Below are 21673 nucleotides of genomic sequence, written 5' to 3'. Positions count from 1 at the left end.
CGAAGCCTCGCCCCGGAAGTCCCGCCCCTCTGTTGCCAAGACGAATCAACGCTGGGAAAGGAATGCGGGGAGGAGAGAGGAGAGGAGAGCCAATGACAGCCCGTGACCTCTTCTCGTCCCTCCGGGGCCGGCCTGCGAGACTACAGCTCCCAGCGTGCCCTGCGAGGCACGCACCGGCGTCTGACGATAGCACCGAGAGGGTGACTGGCTCTTCCTCGTGGGGAGGGGCGGGGGTGAGGAGGTTTGTGAAGGGGGAGTTGGAGCGTGGGGAGGTTTGTAAATGGGGGGGGGGCTGGTGGAGGAGGGGAGAAGAGGGGGGGCTGGTGGAGGAGGGGGGGAGAAGGGGGCTGGTGGAAGGGGGGGCTGGGGCTGGTGGAGGAGGGGAGAAGAGGGGGGGTTGGGGTATGTGAGGAGGGGCTGGTTCTGTTTTAGTACAAGGTGGAGTGTAATGTGCTGTGATTGAGGCCTGGCCTGTACAGAGCTGCCCCATTCTAAGGCCTTGACCAGGTGGGACAGTTCTACTAAATTCTTTGGTGTAGTTATATAATTTAGGTTAAGCTGAATAGGAACAGGTTTAAACTAAACCAAGTTTAAAGTGTCCAAGCAGAGGTTTGCACCAGTTTAACTGCATCACTAAGGGCACGTCTTCACTAGCAATGTTAAAGTGCTGCCGCGGAAGTGCTTTAACGTGGCTGTGTAATCGTGGCACAAAACCACCTCCATGAGGGGAATAGCTACCAGCACTGGTGCACTGTCTAGACTGGCACTTTACAGCACTGAAACTTGCAGTACTCAGGGGGCTGTTTTTTCACATCCCTGAGCGAGAAAGTTGCAGCGCTGTAAAGTACCAGTGTGGACAAGCCCTAAATCTGTTTTAAAAACAAATGATCTAAATTGCTTACATTGGCAAGCTATAGCAGTGTAAGTTGAGGTGTGAATTTAAACTGATATAAACAGTTATCCTGTTATAACCCCTCCCCCTGTTTGGACAGTCTCATTCTGGCTTTTTTTCAGTTTAGCTTAAATTTCATAAGTTAACCCCAAAAAGGTGTTTCTGTAAGTGTGTCCCCCGTTGGGTTTTATCAGTATAACTGGATCAGTGTAACTTGGGAGGAGCCCTGACGCTGCTGTCCTGTGCTGTGTGAGAGAGAGAGCACCATTAACCCTCCAAAAGACCCATTGCATTCATGTTAGCTACGTCTTCACTGCTAAAAGAAGTGGGGTTCTCAGGGATCAGTGCTAGGCCCAATGCCATTCAATACTTTCAGTATTGATCTGGAAGTAAATAGAAAATCAATACTGATAAATTTTGCAGTTGACAAAAATTGGCAAAGTAGTAAATAATTCTAAGGACAGGCCTGTCACACAGAGCCATCTGGATCACTTGGTAAGCTGGGCCCATTCAAACAAAACATGTTTTAATGCAGCCAAATGCAAAGGTATACATCTAGGATCAAAGACTACAGGTCAACCCTATAGAATGCGGACCTATATCCTGGAAAGCAGTTTTCCTGAAAAGGAAGTAGGGGCTATTGGAAAGTGTAGGGGACAATTTCCTGGTGCAAGTGCTGGAGGAACCAACTAGGGGCAGAGCTTTTCTTGACCTGCTGCTCACAAACAGGGAAGAATTAGTAGGGGAAGCAAAAGTGGATGGGAACCTGGGAGGCAGTGACCATGAGGTGGTCGAGTTCAGGATCCTGACACAAGGAAGAAAGGAGAGCAGCAGAATACGGACCCTGGACTTCAGAAAAGCAGACTTTGACTCCCTCAGGGAACAGATGGGCAGGATCCCCTGGGAGAATAACATGAAGGGCAAAGGGGTCCAGGAGAGCTGGCTGTATTTTAAAGAATCCTTATTGCGATTGCAGGAACAAACCATCCCGATGTGTAGAAAGAATAGTAAATATGGCAGGCGACCAGCTTGGCTAAACAGTGAAATCCTTGCTGATCTTAAACGCAAAAAAGAAGCTTACAAGAAGTGGAAGATTGGACAAATGACCAGGGAGGAGTATAAAAATATTGCTCAGGCATGCAGGAGTGAAATCAGGAAGGCCAAATCACACTTGGAGTTGCAGCTAGCAAGAGATGTTAAGAGTAACAAGAAGGGTTTCTTCAGGTATGTTAGCAACAAGAAGAAAGTCAAGGAAAGTGTGGGCCCCTTACTGAATGAGGGAGGCAACCTAGTGACCGAGGATGTGGAAAAAGCTAATGTACTCAATGCTTTTTTTGCCTCTGTCTTCACGAACAAGGTCAGCTCCCAGACTGCTGCACTGGGCAGCACAGTATGGGGAGAAGGTGACCAGCCCTCTGTGGAGAAAGAAGTGGTTCGGGACTATTTAGAAAAACTGGACGTGCACAAGTCCATGGGGCCGGATGCACTGCATCCGAGGGTGCTAAAGGAGTTGGCGGATGAGATTGCAGAGCCATTAGCCATTATTTTTGAAAACTCATGGCGATCGGGGGAGGTCCCAGATGACTGGAAAAAGGCTAATGTAGTGCCCATCTTTAAAAAAGGGAAGGAGGAGGATCAGGGGAACTACAGGCCAGTCAGCCTCACCTCAGTCCCTGGAAAAATCATGGAGCAGGTCCTCAAGGAATCAATTATGAAACACTTAGAGGAGAGGAAAGTGATCAGGAACAGTCAGCATGGACTCACCAAGGGGAAGTTGTGCCTGACTAACCTAATTGCCTTCTATGATGAGATAACTGGCTCTGTGGATGAGGGGAAAGCAGTGGATGTGTTATTCCTTGACTTTAGCAAAGCTTTTGATACGGTCTCCCACAGTATTCTTGCCGGCAAGTTAAAGAAGTATGGGCTGGATGAATGGACTGTAAGGTGGATAGAAAGCTGGCTAGATCGTCGGGCTCAACGGGTAGTGATCAATGGCTCCATGTCTAGTTGGCAGCCGGTTTCAAGCGGAGTGCCCCAAGGGTCGGTCCTGGGGCCAGTTTTGTTTAATATCTTTATTAATGATCTGGAGGATGGTGTGGACTGCACTCAGGGCCGGCTCCAGGCACCAGCCCACCAAGCTTGTGCTTGGGGCGGCACCTGGAGGGGGGCGGCGCGGCGCTCCGGCCGCCGGGGAGAGCGGGGCCACAGCCGGGCTCGCCGCCCTCCCCCCCGGCGCTCTGGCCGCCCTCCCCCCCGCGCCCTCCCCCCGGCCGGGGCTCGCCGCCCTCTCGCCGCCCTGCCCCCTGCGTTCTGGCCGCCGGGGGGAGAGCGGAGCCCCGGCTGGGGCTCGCTGCCCTCCTCCCAGGGCTCCGGCCCGCCCCCCCCCCCCCCCCCCCCCCCCCCCGCAGGGCCGGCCCTGACTGCACTCTCAGCAAGTTTGCAGATGACACTAAACTGGGAGGCGTGGTAGATCCACTAGAGGGTAGGGATCGGATACAGAGGGACCTAGACAAATTAGAGGATTGGGCCAAAAAAAAACCTGATGAGGTTCAACAAGGACAAGTGCAGAGTCCTGCACTTAGGACGGAAGAATCCCATGCACTGCTACAGACTAGGGACCGAATGGCTAGGTAGCAGTTCTGCAGAAAAGGACCTAGGGGTCACAGTGGACGAGAAGCTGGATATGAGTCAACAGTGTGCTCTTGTTGCCAAGAAGGCTAACGGCATTTTGGGCTGTATAAGTAGGGGCATTGCCAGCAGATCGAGGAACGTGATCGTTCCCCTTTATTCGACATTGGTGAGGCCTCATCTGGAGTACTGTGTCCAGTTTTGGGCCCCACACTACAAGAAGGATGTGGAAAAATTGGAAAAGTCCAGCGGAGGGCAACAAAAATGATTAGGGGTCTGGAGCACATGACTTATGAGGAGAGGATGAGGGAACTGGGCCTGTTTAGTCTCCAGAAGAGAAGAATGAGGGGGGATTTGATAGCTGCTTTCAACTACCTGAGGGGAGGTTCCAAAGAGGATGGAGCTCGGCTGTTCTCAGTGGTGGCAGATGACAGAACAAGTAGCAATGGTCTCAAGTTGCAGTGGGGGAGGTCTAGGATGGATATTCGGAAACACTATTTCACTAGGAGGGTGGTGAAGCACTGGAATGCGTTACCTAGGGAGGTGGTGGAGTCTCCTTCCTTGGAGGTTTTTAAGGCCCGGCTTGACAAAGCCCTGGCTGGGATGATTTAGTTGGGAATTGGTCCTGCTTTGAGCAGGGGGTTGGACTAGATGACCTCCTGAGGTCCCTTTCAACCCTGATATTCTATGATTCTATATAGTGGACAAGCAACTGAATGTGAGATCTCAGTGTGATGTTGGGAATAGTGAATAGGAGTAAGGGAATCATTTTACTTCTGTATACAGCACTGGTGAGACCAATACTGGAATACTGCATCCAGGTCTGGTGTCCACATTTTAAAAAGGATGTTGAAAAATTGGAGAGGGTGCAGAAAAAAGCCAGTAACAAAGCTTTGAGGTCTGGAGAAAATGCCTTACAATGAGAGACATAAATAGCTCAGGCTCTTTAATTTAACAATAAGAAGATAGAAAGGTGACTTTATTAGTGTATAAGTACCTTAATGGGGAGAAAATACCTGGTACTAAAGGACTCTAATCTAGCAGAGAGAGGCTGGAAACTGACACCTGACTAATTTAAAATAAATATTAAGACACAAATTTAGAATAACTATTGGAACAAACACCAATGGAAATGGTGAATTCTCCCTCTCTTGATGTCTGCAGATCAAGATTGTGGATCCCTTTCTGGAAGATATGCATTAGCCAAACACAAGTTAATGGTCTCAAGACTGCAGCAACACGGTGAAATTTAATAGCCTATGCTATATAGGAGGTCAAACTAAATGTCATTTATGGCCTTAGATTCTATGAAAGCTATCTCAATGTGAAAACACTATCTCAGTGTACAATCCTAGTAGATTTCAGAGTGGCAGCCGTGTTAGTCTGTATCCGCAAAAACCACGAGGAGTCCTTGAGCTACCTTAGAGACTAACATTTATTTGGGCGTAAGCTTTCGTGGGCTATAACCCACTTCATCAGATGCATGGAGTGGAAGATACAGTAGCAGGTATAAATCCTAGTAGAGACAAAGCACAGGTAGCTTTTTCTCAATGTAGCTAGTGTTGAGGACAACCTTATTACCCCCCCCCCTTTTTCTCTACCCTCCCCACACCTCTGGTTTACCTCAGTTAGCTACATCGAGATGAAAACTACAGTGCCTTGTTTCCCCTAGGATTTTACATGGAGATAGCCACTGTCTCTGAATCAGGAAGACGGTGTGTCAACATACCCCACTTGAAGTGATTCATACCCACCGAGGAGGTACTGATCCCTTAACTTTTGCAGTCCCCCCCCATTCCTATCAGTACAATAAATAGGTAATATATAGTGTAGAAACACCACCTAGTGCTGTAAAATATAAACTAACATAACTTCTCTCTGCCCCTAACTCTTTGGTCTAGTCAACATATCTTGGGGCTGAACAGAGCCCTTCTTTCATGCTTGTTACCCAAATGAAATTTCAATTGACGTTAATCAAAGTTCTGCTTGAGTAGAGCATGCTGAATTAAGACCTTTACTCTATTTTGTAAAATGCAATAGTAAATGATTAAAACTAACAGTGATCTGCTTTGTGTGTCACCAGATGAGCTGTACAAACCAAGTATTACTCAGCACTGTGATGATCTCTCTTCCAGTTTTATATCTCTGACAGCAGTGCTGCATATTATGTCCCTTCCTTGTAGGTTGAAAGCTATTGGAATAGACATTCTTCTAGCGCAGCAGTTCTCAAACTTTAGCAACCTGAGGACCCCCATTTTGATTTAGAATTTTTCAGGGACCCCTAAGCTCCCCCGCTCAGCCCCTGCCCTGCCCCCTTCCTGAGGCCATGCCCCCACTCACTCCATCCCCCCTCCCTCTGTCTCTCACTCTCCCCCACCTTCACCAAGTTGGGGCAGGGGGTTGAGGGGCTGGAGGGGGTATGAGCTCTGGGAGGGAGTTTGGGTGCAGGAGGGAGTGAGAGGTGTGGGTTCTGGGCTGGCAGTTTGGGTGTGGGAGGGAGTTTGGGTACTGGAGGGGGCTCAGGACTGGGGCAGGGGGTGGGGTATGGGAGGGGGTGAGGGGTGTGGGCTCTGGGAGGGAGTTTGGGTGCAGGCTCTGGGTAGCGGTGTGGGATGGGGTGAGGGGGGCGGGTGCTTACTTACCTCTTGCGGTTCCCAAAAGCGACCGGCACATCTCTGGCAGCAACTCCTAGGTAGGGGGTCTCCACATGCTGCTCCTGCCTGCAGGCACCGCACCCACAGCTCCCACTGACCGCAGTTCGTGGCCAATGGGGGTGCAGAGTCGGCAGTCAGCCAGGGGCAGCATGCGGAGACCCTCTGCCCCTGGCCACAGGGACGTGCTGACCGCTTCCGGAAGCGGCGCAGACGGTACCTGCTCCTCCCCCTCCCTCCCAGCACCTCCTTCACGCCGGGGAACTGTTCCCCAGCATAAAGGAGGCAGTGGGAGGGAGAAGGAGTAGTTGATCAGCGGGGCCCACAGACCCCCTGGAGTACCCCCAGTTTCAGAAATGCTGTTCTAGTGCACCATCAGCTGGCAAGGTCTTCCCTGTCTTAGTCACTTGAGTTCATTTTTATTCATGAAAATTTTTTCTTTACTCAATATAGACACTGAAGTACCATGAAGTACATCATTATGCCTGGATAATTAAAAAAAGGTTTCTAACTATCAGAGGAGTGAGGTTCTGGGACATGCTCCCAATAGTAGTGGGGGCAAATAACCTAAGTAGTTTTAAGAGGGAGCTTGATAAGTTTGTAAATAGGATTATATGACAGGGTTGCTTGCAATTGCAGAGGACTGGATTCAGTGACTCAGAAGGCCACTTGCAATCCTATGTTCGTCTGATAATGGCACTTCTTTGGTACTTGATCCATATGACATGGTAACTGATTAATGTTAAAATTAACTGCTCTGTTTTGAATTTTGATACAAAATCATCTGTAAAATAACAGCTATCCAGTAATCTGTGCCACGTTAAGATGCCACCAGACTCCTTGTTGTTTTTGTAGCTATCCAGTAAGGTATGTCAAGTAAAAATGAAATGGTTACCGGTAATTTATGTGAGGTTTTCCAGAGAGAGAACTTTCCATGCTGGATAGTAGTACAGACATAATTAGCTGTTTGGGAGGTACTTTCTATAGTCTGTCAAACTTTGTCCCTTTTAGATTTCAACATGATTAGGGTTTTTTCGAGTAGGAAAATTAATGCACATCATAATTTGAGTGAGATGATTTAAGATGTGCTTATATGTGTAGTTTAAAAAAAACCCACTCACAATACAAATATGTAATTATATTTAGTCGCTTGACTTATTCAGCATAATAGGTAGCAGTTGTCCTGCAGCCATGCAGATGGATCAAAAATGTGGTGGTGGGGGGGGGAGAGGATGACAAAAAGAACCTTTAATCTATAGTTCAGGTTGTAAATATGCCCCAGTAATTTCAGGATGACCCCATCCTGGGAAAATTGCATCAGAGTCTTGCATGACTTAATCAGGGTCATCCAATGAGTGATTTAGTGGAGTGGTTCTCAATCAGAGGTCTAGGGGCCCTTGGGGGGGCTGCAAACAGGTTTCAGGGGGTCTGCCAAGCAGGGCCGGCATTAGACTTGCTGTGGCTCAGGGCGGAAAACTGAAGCCCCATTGCATGGGGCTGAGGCCCTGAGCCCTGCCACCCAGGCCTGAAGTCAAAGTCTGAGCAATTTAGCTTCCTGGGGCCCCCTGTGGCATGGGGCCCCGGGCAGTTGCCCTTCTTGCTACACCATAATACTGGCCCTGGCTTTTATATGCAGAAAAAACAGTTATTGTGGCACGAGTGGTCCATGGAGTTTTTATAGCGGGGGGGAAGGGCTCTGAAAGAAAAAGGTTGAGAATCCCTGGTTTAGTGGGAATAGAACCCAGGAATTCCAAGTCTCCTGTCGTGGTCCCTAGTGGAGATGCAGCTTACATTGGCATAAGGAGATATTTTGTTAATATAGTAAACCACTTCTAAGAATGACACAGGTTATATCAGCAAAGGGGCTGTTTTGCCATATAGCTGCCTCTTCAATGTGTATTGTGTGTTTTGTTTTTTCTATGTTGAAACAGGGGGCCAACAAAACTCTGTAGTGTAGACCTGGCCCAAGAGGGGCTTTTTCCCCCCTATCTGATGTAAGCTAAACCTGAAAAATTCTCATAATCCCTATCTGAATGTAATCCTGTCAGACAATCTCCTCTTGTTTTTTTTCCCCACAGTGCAATAATGCAGGTGTGCTGGCTAGTGAGGAAAGATAAATGCTGTCAGCGAATCAAACTGCCACACTTAAAAACAGTAGTGATAGGGCGTGGCCCAGAGACAGAGATAACAGACAAGAAGTGTTCACGGCAACAAGGTAAGTTACAGCTTCAGTTTACGTGCAACTGCTGGCTTGATGACAATCCAGCAGTTCCAAAAAAAGTGTAAGAAACCTGTGAGGTACAAGTATAGAAATTCTGTGATGGTGTCATGTCAGATTGTGAGATTCATTTCGGTTTCATTGTTCTTATGTTTGGTTACATTATTTTGATAGACTGTAAACTCTAAAGCCCAGCTGGGGTTTAATCTTACATTTAAGGGATGGGCAGTTCAGGTGGGAACTACAGCTTCTCTCTGAAAACCAAAGCAGGCATCTCTCTGGCTTGCTGTGTAATGATCAGTCTTGGGGCTCCAATCCAGTGGGTCTTTTAGCCACAGAAGATCTCTGCTCTCTAGGTAGAGCTGCTTACCTGTTATAGCTATTCTGTTTATAGGAGCTCGCAAAGGGCTGGATAATCTGACAGACATGAGGGAACATGGCCTTTCTGTCACCAGGAGGAGTAGAAATTGATCTTTATAAAACAGTCTTATACATAGTCTGTTGAAAACCTGTAAACTCATATAGAGAAGAGTGTTTTGAGTTTGACATTCTCTCCAGGTTCCAGTGAATTTGATTTTTATGTATTGTTCATGTTCCTAGAAGTACCAGTAGGTGCATTTCATATATTGAAAAGTAACTATATGCATTTTGTAGTAAGGGTAGCAGTCTCTGTTAAATTCTATAGAACAGTGGTTCTCAAACTAGGTCCGCCGCTTGTTCAGGGAAAGCCCCTGGCGGGCCGGGCCGGTTTGTTTACCTGCCGCTTCCGCAGGTTCTGCCGATCGCGGCTCCCACTGGCCGCGGTTCGCTGCTCCAGGCCAATGGGGGCTGCAGGAAGGGCAGCCAGCACGTCCCTCGGCCCGTGCCGCTTCCTGCAGCCCCCATTGGCCTGGAGCGGCGAACCGCGGCCAGTGGGAGCCGCGATCGGCAGAACCTGCGGAAGCGGCAGGTAAACAAACCGGCCCGGCCCGCCAGGGGCTTTCCCTGAACAAGCAGCGGACCTAGTTTGAGAACCACTGCTATAGAACTCTATAAAAGGTTCTGTAGCAAGGATATGATTTAGTCATAGTTTCCTTGGTATCATATCTTCAAGTACAACTATAAAATACCAAGTGGTGCTAGCTGCAAATTTTTTAAAGAAGCTCTGTTGAATATGTTACAACCAAGCTTAGCTCTTTGAAAAATCTGTAAAAGCTTATAAGAGTGGACGCGTGGGATGACTCTAATCTATTTCCTCCTTTGCTCAGGCACATCAGTCAGTTGCTTATGACTGGAATCATTATACAGGTGCGAGTCAAAAAGCCATATGGTTTATAAGCCACATGTGACCTCTGGAACTTTAGAAAGGCCAGTGCTGGGAAACTTTATTTCATGTACATTAATAGAAATCCCATTGATAAGGCAGGACAGTCGTTAAGTAGTGTCATTGTAATTTCTAGCAATCTGCTGTGTAGATGCTTGTAATTTTGTCTAGGGAGAAGAATATTAGCAACACCTGTTGACACAACTTTAATACAGAAATCTGGGATTTCAGAAAATGTGAACTCAAAACAAGGTCGGTGCTATGTTTGAGCTGCATACAGTTTAATGTACCTGTCAAGGCTTCTAAATAGATGTGTTGACTCTCAGTATTATTTATTAATTGTAAATTAACTGAATAAACTGAACCAGTGAGTTCAATTAGGATTTATATTTCTATCTTCACCCATTTGATGAAAGCTAATAGGAACATACATTGTGGGCCAGATCCCCAGCTGAATTTGGCTTCAGTAGAGCTGTGCCAATTTACTCCAGCAGCCTGACTCCTATGTTTAAGTAATTCTCTGATGCTTTGTTTCTTTTCAGTGCAGCTAAAAGCGGACTGTAATAAAGGGTATGTCAAGATCAAACAGGTATGTTCATTTATGGATGTCCAGTATTACTTAGGGTTGTCATTGTGCTTGTCGCTTTACAAAACATGGCAGATGACACAATCCCATCACAGAGCTTGCAATCTAAAATGTCCAGACACTGGAGAAGGGGTCAATCAGGGAGTTTAGTGGATAAGCTAATGCCGTAATACTACTTCTGTATGCTGCAGTGGGAGGGCTGTTTCACTCCTCTTCCCTGCACCGGGTAACATCCTGGAAGGTGGCTAAGATTTATGTCTGGTCCAGATTTAAAATTTAGGTGGTTGTGGCTACGTCGCTTGGGGTGTGAAGAATCCACACCCCTGAGAGCTGTAGCTATGCCAACGTAACTGCTGGTGTAGATGCAGCTAGGTCAACAGAAGAATGCTTCCATCGACCTAGCTACTGTTGCTCAGGGAGACGGTGCTAATACAGTGATGGGAAAAACCCCATCTGTCACTAAAGGGCTGTGTCTACATTATGGCATTGCTATGGTGCTATAGTCCTGTGGTGTAGACATGGCCTAAGATTTCTGCTGCTGCTCGTGTTGCTTTCCCCCCCCCCCCTCCCAATTGCTGGGGCCTGGGGGTGGCCTCTCTCTGGGCTGTCTAGATTTGGAGAATAGGTAGTGTTTTAATTAACACAATTTTAAATGCTACTTAGCATGCAGGGTAGACAGGGTTTAACACCTTTACTAGGTTCCTCCCCCAGGGTTAGCCGATATATTTAATAAAACAACCTGTTTTCCTAGTCTTGACAAGGCCTCTGTTTGTTTGTCTGGGTTTCTGGGTGTGTTAATCATCTTGGGAGTTATCCTTGCAGTCCCGTCTAACACTTGACTGCTAGGGGTAGAGTTGAGATCAAAAAACTTATTTTATTCAGGCCATCTAATGGTAATTAACTTTGTCACAACTAATTTGGGTCCAAATTAGACTGGTCCCCTACCAGAGAGAGAGACTGGCTTTTCGCAGAAATCGTTACACTACTGTACTACAAATACCCTACTCTGGATGCAGTGGCCTACAGGTCCAAAAAGCACCACTGCAGTTTCACTGAGCTTGGTTAGAAACAAATCTTTCTTCCAAAGACCCCAGCTGCTTGATAAATGTTTTACACTTGGCTGCAAACTATATTCAGTGAAACCCCTAAGGGATCAGCAATCGCTGGTTGCCTGGTGAGTAAGCTTTAATTACAATTTGAATATAACTGTACAAGAAACATTGGGAACACGGTGACTGTATTCAGATAGGCAGTTGCCGCTGAAGATGGCGCTTAGTGCAAGTTTCACTGTATACGAGGATTGCTTCTGGCCTGAAGGAAGTGCAGTGCTAGGGTGTCAGGGAATAGCCTTTAAACAGCACATGGTTCAGGATGGAAAGTGAAGAAAATTTTATTCAGCTGAAAATTTAGGGCATTATAATTCAGCAGAATATCCTGGGATTCCAGCTGAAATTTGAGAAGGGCTAAAACCTCTACTCATGCAGACTGCTCCAAGTCATAGTGCCATTGTGTGGACCTTGCAGGTATCCAACAGGAACTCTGCTAAAGAGAAACCTGGAGGCAGTGTTTAGAGGCTGAATCTGGTTTTGTCCAGTGTTGATTGTATAATTAACTAAAAGCATTTCATGGAAGTAGGGAATCCAGTTCCTCAAGAATACAAGTAGCTCAACCTCAAGTGAACTTGACTGTAGTATAGTCTTCTCCAAGAGCTGACCCCTCTCTGTTTTGTCCCCCTCTCCCCCAGCAATGCTGGGGTATTGGTTATAACTAAGGCTATGATTATGTCATGGAGGTCACGGAACCCGTGACTTCCATTGACCTCTGACATTTTCTGTCCCAGGACTGGAGCTCCCAGCCAGCCCCGCCCCTGCAGCTCCCAGTCCCTGCCCTGGTGGGGGAACCCCACAGCTGCCCAGCCGTGGCAGGGGCTGGGGGACCCCGCAGCTGCCCCGCTGTGGCAGGCAGTGGGGTTACCCTGGAGCTCCCACACAACACCGCAGTGGGTACTGAACCCGCCTACCCCTTTTGTCAGGGCTATTTTTAGTGAAAGTCAGGGACAGGTCATGGGCTTCTGTGAATTTTTATTTATTGCCTGTGACCTGTCCATGACTTTTTTACTAAAAATATCCATGACAAACTTAGCCTTAGTTATAACTGACTTAGAGAGGACAATGCTACCTCTAGAGCCACCAGCAGAGCTTCTGGAAGCACTTGAGTTTTCAAAACACTTTTTTGGGGAAGAAACACACAAGGATTATATAGATTTGTAAATAGCTATGAAAGAAAAGGTAGGTCAAAGTTTCAGTTTAACTCACCTTGTGAGTGTACCTTTAATAGGGCAGCTGTGAAGAGCATTGCTGAGTTTGCTGATATATGCCAGCAATGCCCCTCTGCTATGTACATTGGCCAAACCGGACAGTCTATACACACAAGAATAAATGGACACAAATCTGACATCAGGAATTATTCAAAAACCAGTAGGAGAACACTTCAACTTCCCTGGTCACTCAATAACAGACTTAAAAGTGGCAATTCTTCAACAACAAGAACTTCAAAAACAAACTCCAACATGAAACTGCAGAACTGGAATTAATTTGCAAACTGGACACCATCAAATTAGGCCTGAATAAAGACTGGGAGTGGATGGGTCATTACAAAAACTAATTTTACCATACTAATTTCCCCCTACTGTTACTCATACCTTCTTGTCAACTGTTTGAAATGGGCCACCCTCATTACCACTACAAAAGTGATTTTTCCTCCCTTGGTATTCTACTGTTAATTGAATTGCCTTGTTAGACTGACCCCCCCCCACTTGGTAAGGCAAGTCCCATCTTTTCATGTACTATACACCTGCTACTGTATTTTCCACTCCATGCATTGGATGAAGTGGGTTATAGCCCACGAAAGCTTATGCCCAAATAAATTTGTTAGTCTCTAAGGTGCCACAAGTACTCCTTGTTATATTTTTTCATTGTTTTTTTTTATTTGAAATATTTGTAACATGGGGCTCAGTTCTGCCCATGGCATTACTCCTGTGTAACTGAGGGCAGCATTAGGCCTGTCATAGTTGTTCTCACACATATTTGGAATGGCAAAATCTTCTCACAGAGCTAGTCACCAATGAAATAAACCAGCTTATGCTAAGAATCTTCCAAAGATGCCATGCAGTTGGAGCACAGTAAGACAAATATCACTATAAAGGAGACTGATCAGAAAGTACAATTGTTTGGAACCAAGGTGCTGGTTTCTGATGCTGAATATCGGAGTCAGACTTGATGCAGCTGCTATTTATTTATTTTCCAAGCACCTAAAAGTATGCCAAAGGCCTTAAAACCCAGGTGAAGACACATCTCGATCCTGCAGCCAATATCGCTAACATGGACCCTGTACCCATGTGGAACTGACCTCATGGGGGTCATGGGCTCCATGGCAGTGTGAGGTCACAGCCAGCACAATTAATGTGGACCCTGTACCAATGTGGGACCAGCTCCATTGAGGTTACAGGGGCTTCATGGCAAGGCAGGGTCACAACCAGCTCCACCAACCTGTACCCATGTAGGATCCCAGTGTGGCTGCATGCTTTGGTGGGGTCACAGCCAGTGCCACCAACCCAGACCCCAGTGGGGTGCAGGGCTTCATGGTGGTATGCGTCCCAGCCAGCTCTGCTAACACAGACGCTGTTCCCATGTGGGATCCCATTAGGCTCATTAGGGCTTCATGCTGGTGCAGGGTTTGTTCTAGCGGTTCTGATTGCAGGATGAGGCTCTAAATCTATACCTCCAACTCCAATTTTTGATTTGCATTAAAATGGGCCAGTATGTGGAGCGGGGTGGAGGAAATGCCATGTACTCTTCTCTCTCTGCGTTGCAGGGACAGGGGTGTCTTAGAACAGTTTGGAGTAGTTGGGTTTTAGTATATCTGTATTTAGGGTCTATACTTGTATGCCAATTCCTACATTGTGCTTTTTTCTGATTATCCAAAGATGGGAGTTAACCCAGCCAGTGTTGATTTGGTGGATATTGGGAAGGATGAAGAAGTGAAGCTGAAGCCAGGACAGGTTCTACATCTTGTGAATAAACGTTACCCCTATACTATACAATTCTTGGAAGTCACAGGGGTGCCTGGCGCACAAGCAGAAGGGAAGACAAAAGCAAACAAGAGGCCATACGTAGACTCTGGGAATAGTAACATGAAAAACATGTCTGAAAAAAGTATGAAAATGGAGCAATCAGACTTGCAAGATGGTAGTTCAAGCTGCAAGCCAAACCATACCAGCAGTTCTTCCTCCTCTCCCCATGACGGCTCTTCCAGCCACAAGGTGAGCCGTCGAATACCCTGCCCTAGCACGCCCATCATTGCCAGCACTGGTGGAGCTGCACTGGTGCTACGGCAATGGTGGGAGAACATCAAAAGCTCTTCCATGTAGACTGAGCCTCAGTGTAGTCAGTCAAATCAGCTGACTGTAGAGCAGAAACCAGTTCTACTTGAGTGACTCCTGTTCGCATGGAAAACCCAACATAGCTTTGGGGGAGGAAGCTGAATTCCCTTCTGGCTTGTACATCAGCCACAGAATTGCTAACTAAGGCTTCGATCCTGCAGTCTGATCTACATGGGCGGACCCCTACTGAAATCAGTGGGGCTTCACATGGGTGCACACAGCTGCCTGCAGCAGACTGCGGGATCAGGGCTTTGGTTCCAGCTGCAAAGAACCTTGTTGGTGGGTGATGATGTGAGCCAGAAGAGCTCAGCTTGACTCTGATTTTATGGTGGGTTTGCGGGGTTGGCAGCTAGGAAATCCATTGTTTCTCTTGGAAATAGAGGAGATTTGACCTGGAAATAGTGAGTGGGAACCAATGAAACCCCTTGATCTTTTCCCAGTCACTTTTCAGAGTAGCACACTTAAATTAAGCGTCCATCACATACCAAAAAACTACGTTAAAAGAATGGGAGTTTGTCCCTGCCTCTGCCCACTCACTGAAACCAAACTTTCCAGAAGTCGCCACTAACTCTGTGTTCCTCGTTTTCTGGGTGCCATACTTGGGGCCTGGTTTTTTCCCCCCACAAGACCTGAGCACTTCTGCTGGCAGGAGCACAGGGCTGGGAGACAGGGAGACCTGTGTTCTTCTAATCCTGGCTTTGATACTCATTCACTGTGTGGCCTTGGGCTACTCACTTTGCCTTTGTTTCAGTTTCTCCATCCATAAAATCGACACAGTGGTTCTCAAACTGTGGGTTGGGACCCCAAAGTGGGTCCTGAACTAATTTTAATGGGGTCACCAGGTCTGGCATTAGACTTGCTGAAGCCTGCGCCCCACCGCCTGGGGCAGCTAGGCTCGGGCTTTGGCTTTTTCCCCCTGCCCAGGGCAGCGGGACTCTGGTGGGCTCAGGCTTCTGTCCCCCATCCTGGGGTCGTGTAGTAACTTTTGTTGTAAGAAGGGGGTTGTGATGCAATTAAGTTTGAGAACCTCTGAAAGAGCAGTAATGCTTACACACTTGCCTCATGAGGGGGTTATGAGGGTTAACTTGATGATATCTGTGCCATGTTTTGAATATATAGAGTGCTATAAAATGCTACATATTCGGAAAAAAATCAGGCCCAAGTGTCTCAAACCGGGCACCCAGTCATTGAGAGACCCAAAGTTAGTAGAGGTTTTTGCTAACATTGGCGTAATCTCTCAGTGCCTGAGCACCGTCTGTTTAAAAAAACACAACTCACCCACCCTAGCCCATATTGTTGTTGAAGCTACATATTAATGTGTGTGAGGTTAAGATGTTATGGTAATGGGTGCAATAGAAATGAAATTAAAGTGTTGCATTCAGTAGAGGGTTTGAATGGTGGCATAGAGCAAGGCCTGGGGCCATCCACTGAATGACAAAGATACAAAGAAATATTAATGGCTGCCTTGTTCCCAGAGCACCGTCTATCCTGTGCATTGAATGTTGCAGAGTCCTGTAGAAAAATGGCCTGTGATCATGTAATTAAGGGCTGTGTCATAATGCAGATGTATAAGAGGGCCAAACTAAAGTTGCCTGGGTAACTCTAATTCTGGAATTTCCCAACTGAAAATGTTTTACTTTGCAAACTTTACTTAAAAAAAAGGTTTAAAAAATATTTCCTAGTTTTTAAAAAAAGAAAATACATATACATACCTGTGTTTAAAATGGTATCAGCAAAGCAATATTGGAGTTATAATAAAAAATATTTAATTGAAGACTTTGGATTCTGCTTAAATATCATTAGATTTTTTTTTTTTTTAATTTCTTCTGAAAGTGCCTATTCTATTTATACTCTAGGAACATTTAGGACATTGGAGTCAAGGACTGAAGATCTCTATGCAAGACCCAAAAATGCAGGTGGGAATGATCCACACTATACTTGGAATAATTTACCAGTCCACATTCAATGAGCATCCCATTCAGAATGCTGTTGAGCCAACTGCATGTTAAAATTACCAAATGTGCATGTACTGTATGTATATCAACCTGTTTTCTAGATGCATTAGTCCTTTTCCATGAGGCCAGCAGGAGACCTCTATAACCTTGGAGAGCCATTGTTAATATGATGCTCCCCAATTGCTTTTCTTAACACCTGTGGTTAAGGAGAGGTAGATTCTGTGACCCAATTAACAAAAGAGAGTGTGGGTGGAATTTCATGGAATCCAAGAACGCTGTGACAGTCGTGTCCTCTAGCACTAGAGTTTCCTCTGTTATGGTCACTTGGTTTCATTTATAGCTTTGTGCATAAAGCATGTATCACTTGCTTCAACATCTGGATCCAAAAAAATAAATCTGAAATGCAATCACAATACCATGCTTAGAGCAGGCACTTATGAGACCCAGGGACTAATTAGGAGAGGTCATCGGGCTGTTAAGTTGACCAGTTGTGTCCCCTGGGTCCTCCAAGGTTCTGGACCCACATTGGCTGGTGAAGAAATGAGACACTGTATTAGTGCCGTACATTTTATTAAAACACAAAAACTAACAAAAATAAAACCAAGAAAGCTTAGCTTCGGTGATAGGTTATCATCAGTAACTAGAAACAAAGCATTACCACTATCCAATCAAGATTAAACCAAATTAGTCTAAATACTAAGTATCAGAGGGGTAGCCGTGTTAGTCTGAATCTGTAAAAAGCAACCGAGGGTCCTGTGGCACCTTTAAGACTAACAGAAGAATTGGGAGCATAAGCTTTCGTGGGTAAGAACCTCACTTCTTCACTTGCATCTGAAGAAGTGAGGTTCTTACCCACGAAAGCTTATGCTCCCAATTCTTCTGTTAGTCTTAAAGGTGCCACAGGACCCTCGGTTGCTTTTTTCTAAATACTAAATTAGAGTTAACTAATCAAATTAGCACCAAAAATAATCAGACTTTATAGTCTAAAAAGGTGGATCTCATTTTTGTTATAAATCAAAATCCAATCAAATTGATAACTGGAGTGTTTAAGTATCATAATACTGAACCTGTTGCCTAACCAGTGTCTCTTCAAACTTCAACTCTTATGTGGTGGTGGCTACCCTCCCTCCCTCCCCTCCACCTCCCGAGATATTATCATGCAGACTATAGCAGAGTGCTTTTGATAAGCAGAAGTTTGACTACTCTTATTAGCTGAAACAACAGATGATGATCTTGAGTCTCAAGACTTTGTCACAGATCACACTTTGAGTAATTACACAATAAGTAATTTTATGAGATGGAGACTGGAATCTCCATCTTGATGGAGGAAAATTACTCTAGCAAGATGAAACCTAGGTAGCCCCCTGGCCTCTAGGTGTGCAAGAGGGTGAAGATCCAGTATTTCTGAGCCCATTCTTAGACAAGAATTTGCTCACATCCCAGCCAACCATAAACAAATGCCTGAGTGGGTGAATAGTTGGACTTTGCACTAGGTCCTGAAGTTCAACCATCTTGGGAACGCCAGCAAGGTGGGTGCGATCAGGTGAAAGACAATCTTGGTGGAAGGTCCTTGGAAGACAGTGGCTTCCTGCTCCTTCTGAGACCTTCCCAGCTGAATTACCTGGAGTTGCCCCTACCATTAGACCAGGGAAGGAAAGGGCTGGCTGGCACTGACTGGTGCCTTTCTGCTAAAAGGAGTTGCAGGTGGGTGTTTCCCAAAATATTATGGAATACAGCATAGGAGAGCGCTGCTAGGATCATAGCTGCTTTAGTTTGGACTCACTTATTCTAGTATTTGGCCCTCTTGACATCACATAAGTTTCCCCTCACTTTGCTGTTCTCAGCCAGAGGAAGATTTGCCAAACTCACTTGGATTTTGACCCCCTTCGGTTATATGATTCTACTGCATCAAGAGAATGAGTTCTAGCAGAAGCCTGGATAGTTTGTTCGTGGATCGCTTACCTCACAAATGCAAGTCTTTCTCCATATGGAAGAAAACAGCTATTTCAGTGCTGATTCATACCCTAAGCAAGTGGCTGAGAATATTGTATTGATAATCAGGATACCTTACCCAGAAAAGGATAAAGTGTTGTTAAAACTGCTACACAATTAAACAGCTAATTGTTGTTTGAGGTTTTACATCCGATTATTGCTGGTTCACTTGCTTTGTAACCACAATTAAAACCACTTAACTTTTTTATTAAATTCAGCCCATGTCTATGCTACTAACTCAAGTTACGTCGACATACAGCCGCCACAGTCAGTACATCATTTGTGCGTGTGCATACTTGGCTCCTTGTGTTCATAGGCACCAACTTCCCTTCTGCCCCATGTGCGCTTGACCCCTGGCCCTACCCTCACTCCACCCCCTTTCCCCAAGTCCCTGTCCCACCTCTTTACCGCCTCCTCCCCGGAGTGTGCCGCGTCCCCACTCCTCCCACTCCGTCCCGGAAAGTCCTAAGCGCTGCCAAACAGCTGTTAGGCGACGGGCAGGAAGCCCTGGGACGGGGAGAAGCGGGGACGCGGTGCGCTCGGGGGAGGAGGTGGGGGTGGAGCACCCGCTAATTTTCCCTGTGGGTGCTCCAGCCGTGCAGCACCCATGGAGTCGGCGCCTATGCTTGTGTTAATGGTGTGTATATTCACCAGGAGCACTTGTATCGATGCAGGATGAGGTGCACTATGGGTGAGTATCCCACTATGCAACTTGCCACCGTCCAGTGCACTGTCTTTTGGCAATGCATGATGGGGCCAAAGCAAGTCAATTGGGATGACTGGAAGCATGGGGTCAACTTTTCAGTTTGCAGCTGTCTCCATCCCTTAATGTGATCTATATCCCATGATTTTTGCGCCTTTTTTCAAAATCCCACAAACCCATGTGGCATGGAGCCTGCGTAGCTCTGCACTACTGTCATGACCGTTGCAAGAACAGGGTGCAACATCCTGCAGTATTTGCAGAGCTGAAAGAAGAGATGCGGGGAACATGATGATTCCTTGGAGGACAGATTGCTGTGGGACATAGCAAGACCCGATTCAAGGTGGTGGTTGGTGGTCACGGAGCAGCTGCAAGATGGTGGAGCGCTGGTTCTGGGCCTCAAAAACAAGCACTAACTGGTGGGATCACATTATTATGTAGGTTTGCATTAACACACACAGAATTTACCACATGATTCTGTATATACAGGAATATAACAGGAATATAACATTGTTAATGCATCCTTTGATTTTGTTTGTGAATGAAAGCTGCAAGCAAGGACTTTCCTTCCCAACAGGTAGATTACCATTGGTGATGATGAAATGCTGAGAGTGATCCTGAGCAACTCAGCCTACCCCTTCTTCCCATGGTTCATGAAGCCGTACAATGGGTACCAAGGAGCACTTCAACTACTGGCTCAGGAGGTGCAGAAAGACAGTCAAATGAGCGTTTGGTTGCTGGCATTGTTTACTCACAAGATTGGACCTCAATGAGAAAAATATCCCAATGGTCATAACTGCCTGCAGTGTCCTGCATAATATCTGTGAAGCAAAGAGGGAAAACTTTCCATGGGGTGGAGGGCAGAGGTGGAGCATCTGTCTGCTGAATCTGAACAGCCAGATACAAGGCCATTAAAAGAGCTCAACGTGGAGCTGTACAGTTCAGGGAAGCTATGAAAGAGCATTGTAACTGTGAGCCAGAGTAGTGTACAGTATAGTGGTGTGCTCCACCTGGCTCTGCTCTTTTGCAGCCCACTATGAATCATGTGGTAAATTCTGTGTGTGTATATACAGGAATATAACATTGTTAATGCATCCTTTGATTTTGTTTGTGAATGATCTTCTGCACAGTAACAAGTAATTGGACGCTTTCAGAACTGCTGAGTGCCAGCCACTATATGTTGAGAACTAATAAAGAAGAATTTTGTTCTGAGTAATAGAATTTTATTCTGTAACAGAATCTGCTTTGGTTCAGGACAGCGTTTAAGACTTTGCTGTCTGGACAGGCTGCTGAATAAAGGACCAGCAGCCTGACTTCTCCAAAGCTATGTCATCCACAGCTTAGTTCTCAGTGGTAGCAGATGACAGAACAAGGAGTAATGGTCTCAAGTTGCAGTGGGGGAGGTTTAGGTTGGATATTAGGAAAAACTTTTTCACTAGGAGGTTGGTGAAGCACTGGAATGGGTTACGTAGGGAGGTGGTGGAATCTCCATCCTTAAAGGTTTTTAAGGTCAGGCTTGACAAAGCCCTGGCTGGGATGATTTAGTTGGGGATTGGTCCTGCTTTGAGCAGGGGATTGGACTAGATGACTTCCTGAGGTCTCTTCCAACCCTAATATTCTATGATTCTGACTGATTGGACTATGCTGGAGTTAAAAACAGGTCCTGGCTTGCTGCGTAGCTGGATCCCCTGGTTGTCTGTCCCCCATCCTCCTTTTCCTCACAGTTTATGGCAGGGGCCTGTGACTTTGGCTTCTCGGATGAATCCCTGGTGCTGTTGGGAGTGGTGGAGTCTCCACTGAATAGGGCATTCAGCTCTTTGTAAAAGCGGCAGGTCTGTAGCTTGGCACCAACTTGATTGTTGAAGGCCTTTCTGGCCTTCTGATGTGCCTGCCGCAGCAACTTGGCTTTCACACAACACTGCTGCTGGTCCCTGTTGTAGCCCTTCTGCATCCCCTGAGACATCTGCTTGTAAATAGCCACGTTTCTAGGGCAGGTTCTGAGCTGTACCCTGCACAGCCTCCTTTCCCCACAGGCCCAGGAGATCCAATATCTCCTGTCTACTCCAGTCAGGAGTGTGTCTGAAGCATGTAGCTGGCATGGTCAGCTGGACAGTTGCACTCAACAATGGAGAGATGCTAGGTGTGCTCACCAAGCCAGGCAACCAGGAAAGGGAAGTTCAAAAATTTGCAGGGCTTTAAAGGGGAGGGTTCTTCTGGTCTCCATGACGGCTTGCCAGTGGAGTTCACAATGATGACCAGAGTGTTCAGTGTGGGGCATTGTGGGACAGCTGTTGGAGGACAGCTACA

The 21673-nt window shown here is 46.4% G+C and overlaps 1 protein-coding gene across 3 annotated transcripts in view; it reads left to right on the top strand.

Moving 5' to 3' along the window:
- The first annotated feature begins 9 nt into the window (after positions 1-9).
- APTX (aprataxin) overlaps positions 10-21673 on the top strand; it is a 33700-nt gene continuing 12036 nt past the window's right edge. Inside the window, exons 1-6 of one of the 3 annotated variants that reach the window (XM_065405859.1) lie at positions 128-200; positions 8250-8386; positions 9864-9944; positions 10235-10281; positions 14264-14599; positions 16576-16635. In XM_065405859.1, the coding sequence (XP_065261931.1) occupies positions 8257-8386; positions 9864-9944; positions 10235-10281; positions 14264-14599; positions 16576-16635 (654 nt within the window). In that variant the 5' untranslated portion in view covers positions 128-200; positions 8250-8256. Of the gene's footprint in view, positions 242-8249; positions 8387-9642; positions 9677-9863; positions 9945-10234; positions 10282-14263; positions 14600-16575; positions 16636-21673 lie in introns of those variants that run through there. The other 2 variants (XM_065405858.1, XM_065405860.1) reach the window with 2 other exon arrangements.

Source organism: Emys orbicularis, chromosome 6, assembly GCF_028017835.1.
Source record: "Emys orbicularis isolate rEmyOrb1 chromosome 6, rEmyOrb1.hap1, whole genome shotgun sequence".
In the NCBI taxonomy this organism is placed as follows: domain Eukaryota; kingdom Metazoa; phylum Chordata; order Testudines; family Emydidae; genus Emys; species Emys orbicularis.
This window is presented reverse-complemented; position numbering and strand designations above follow the sequence as displayed.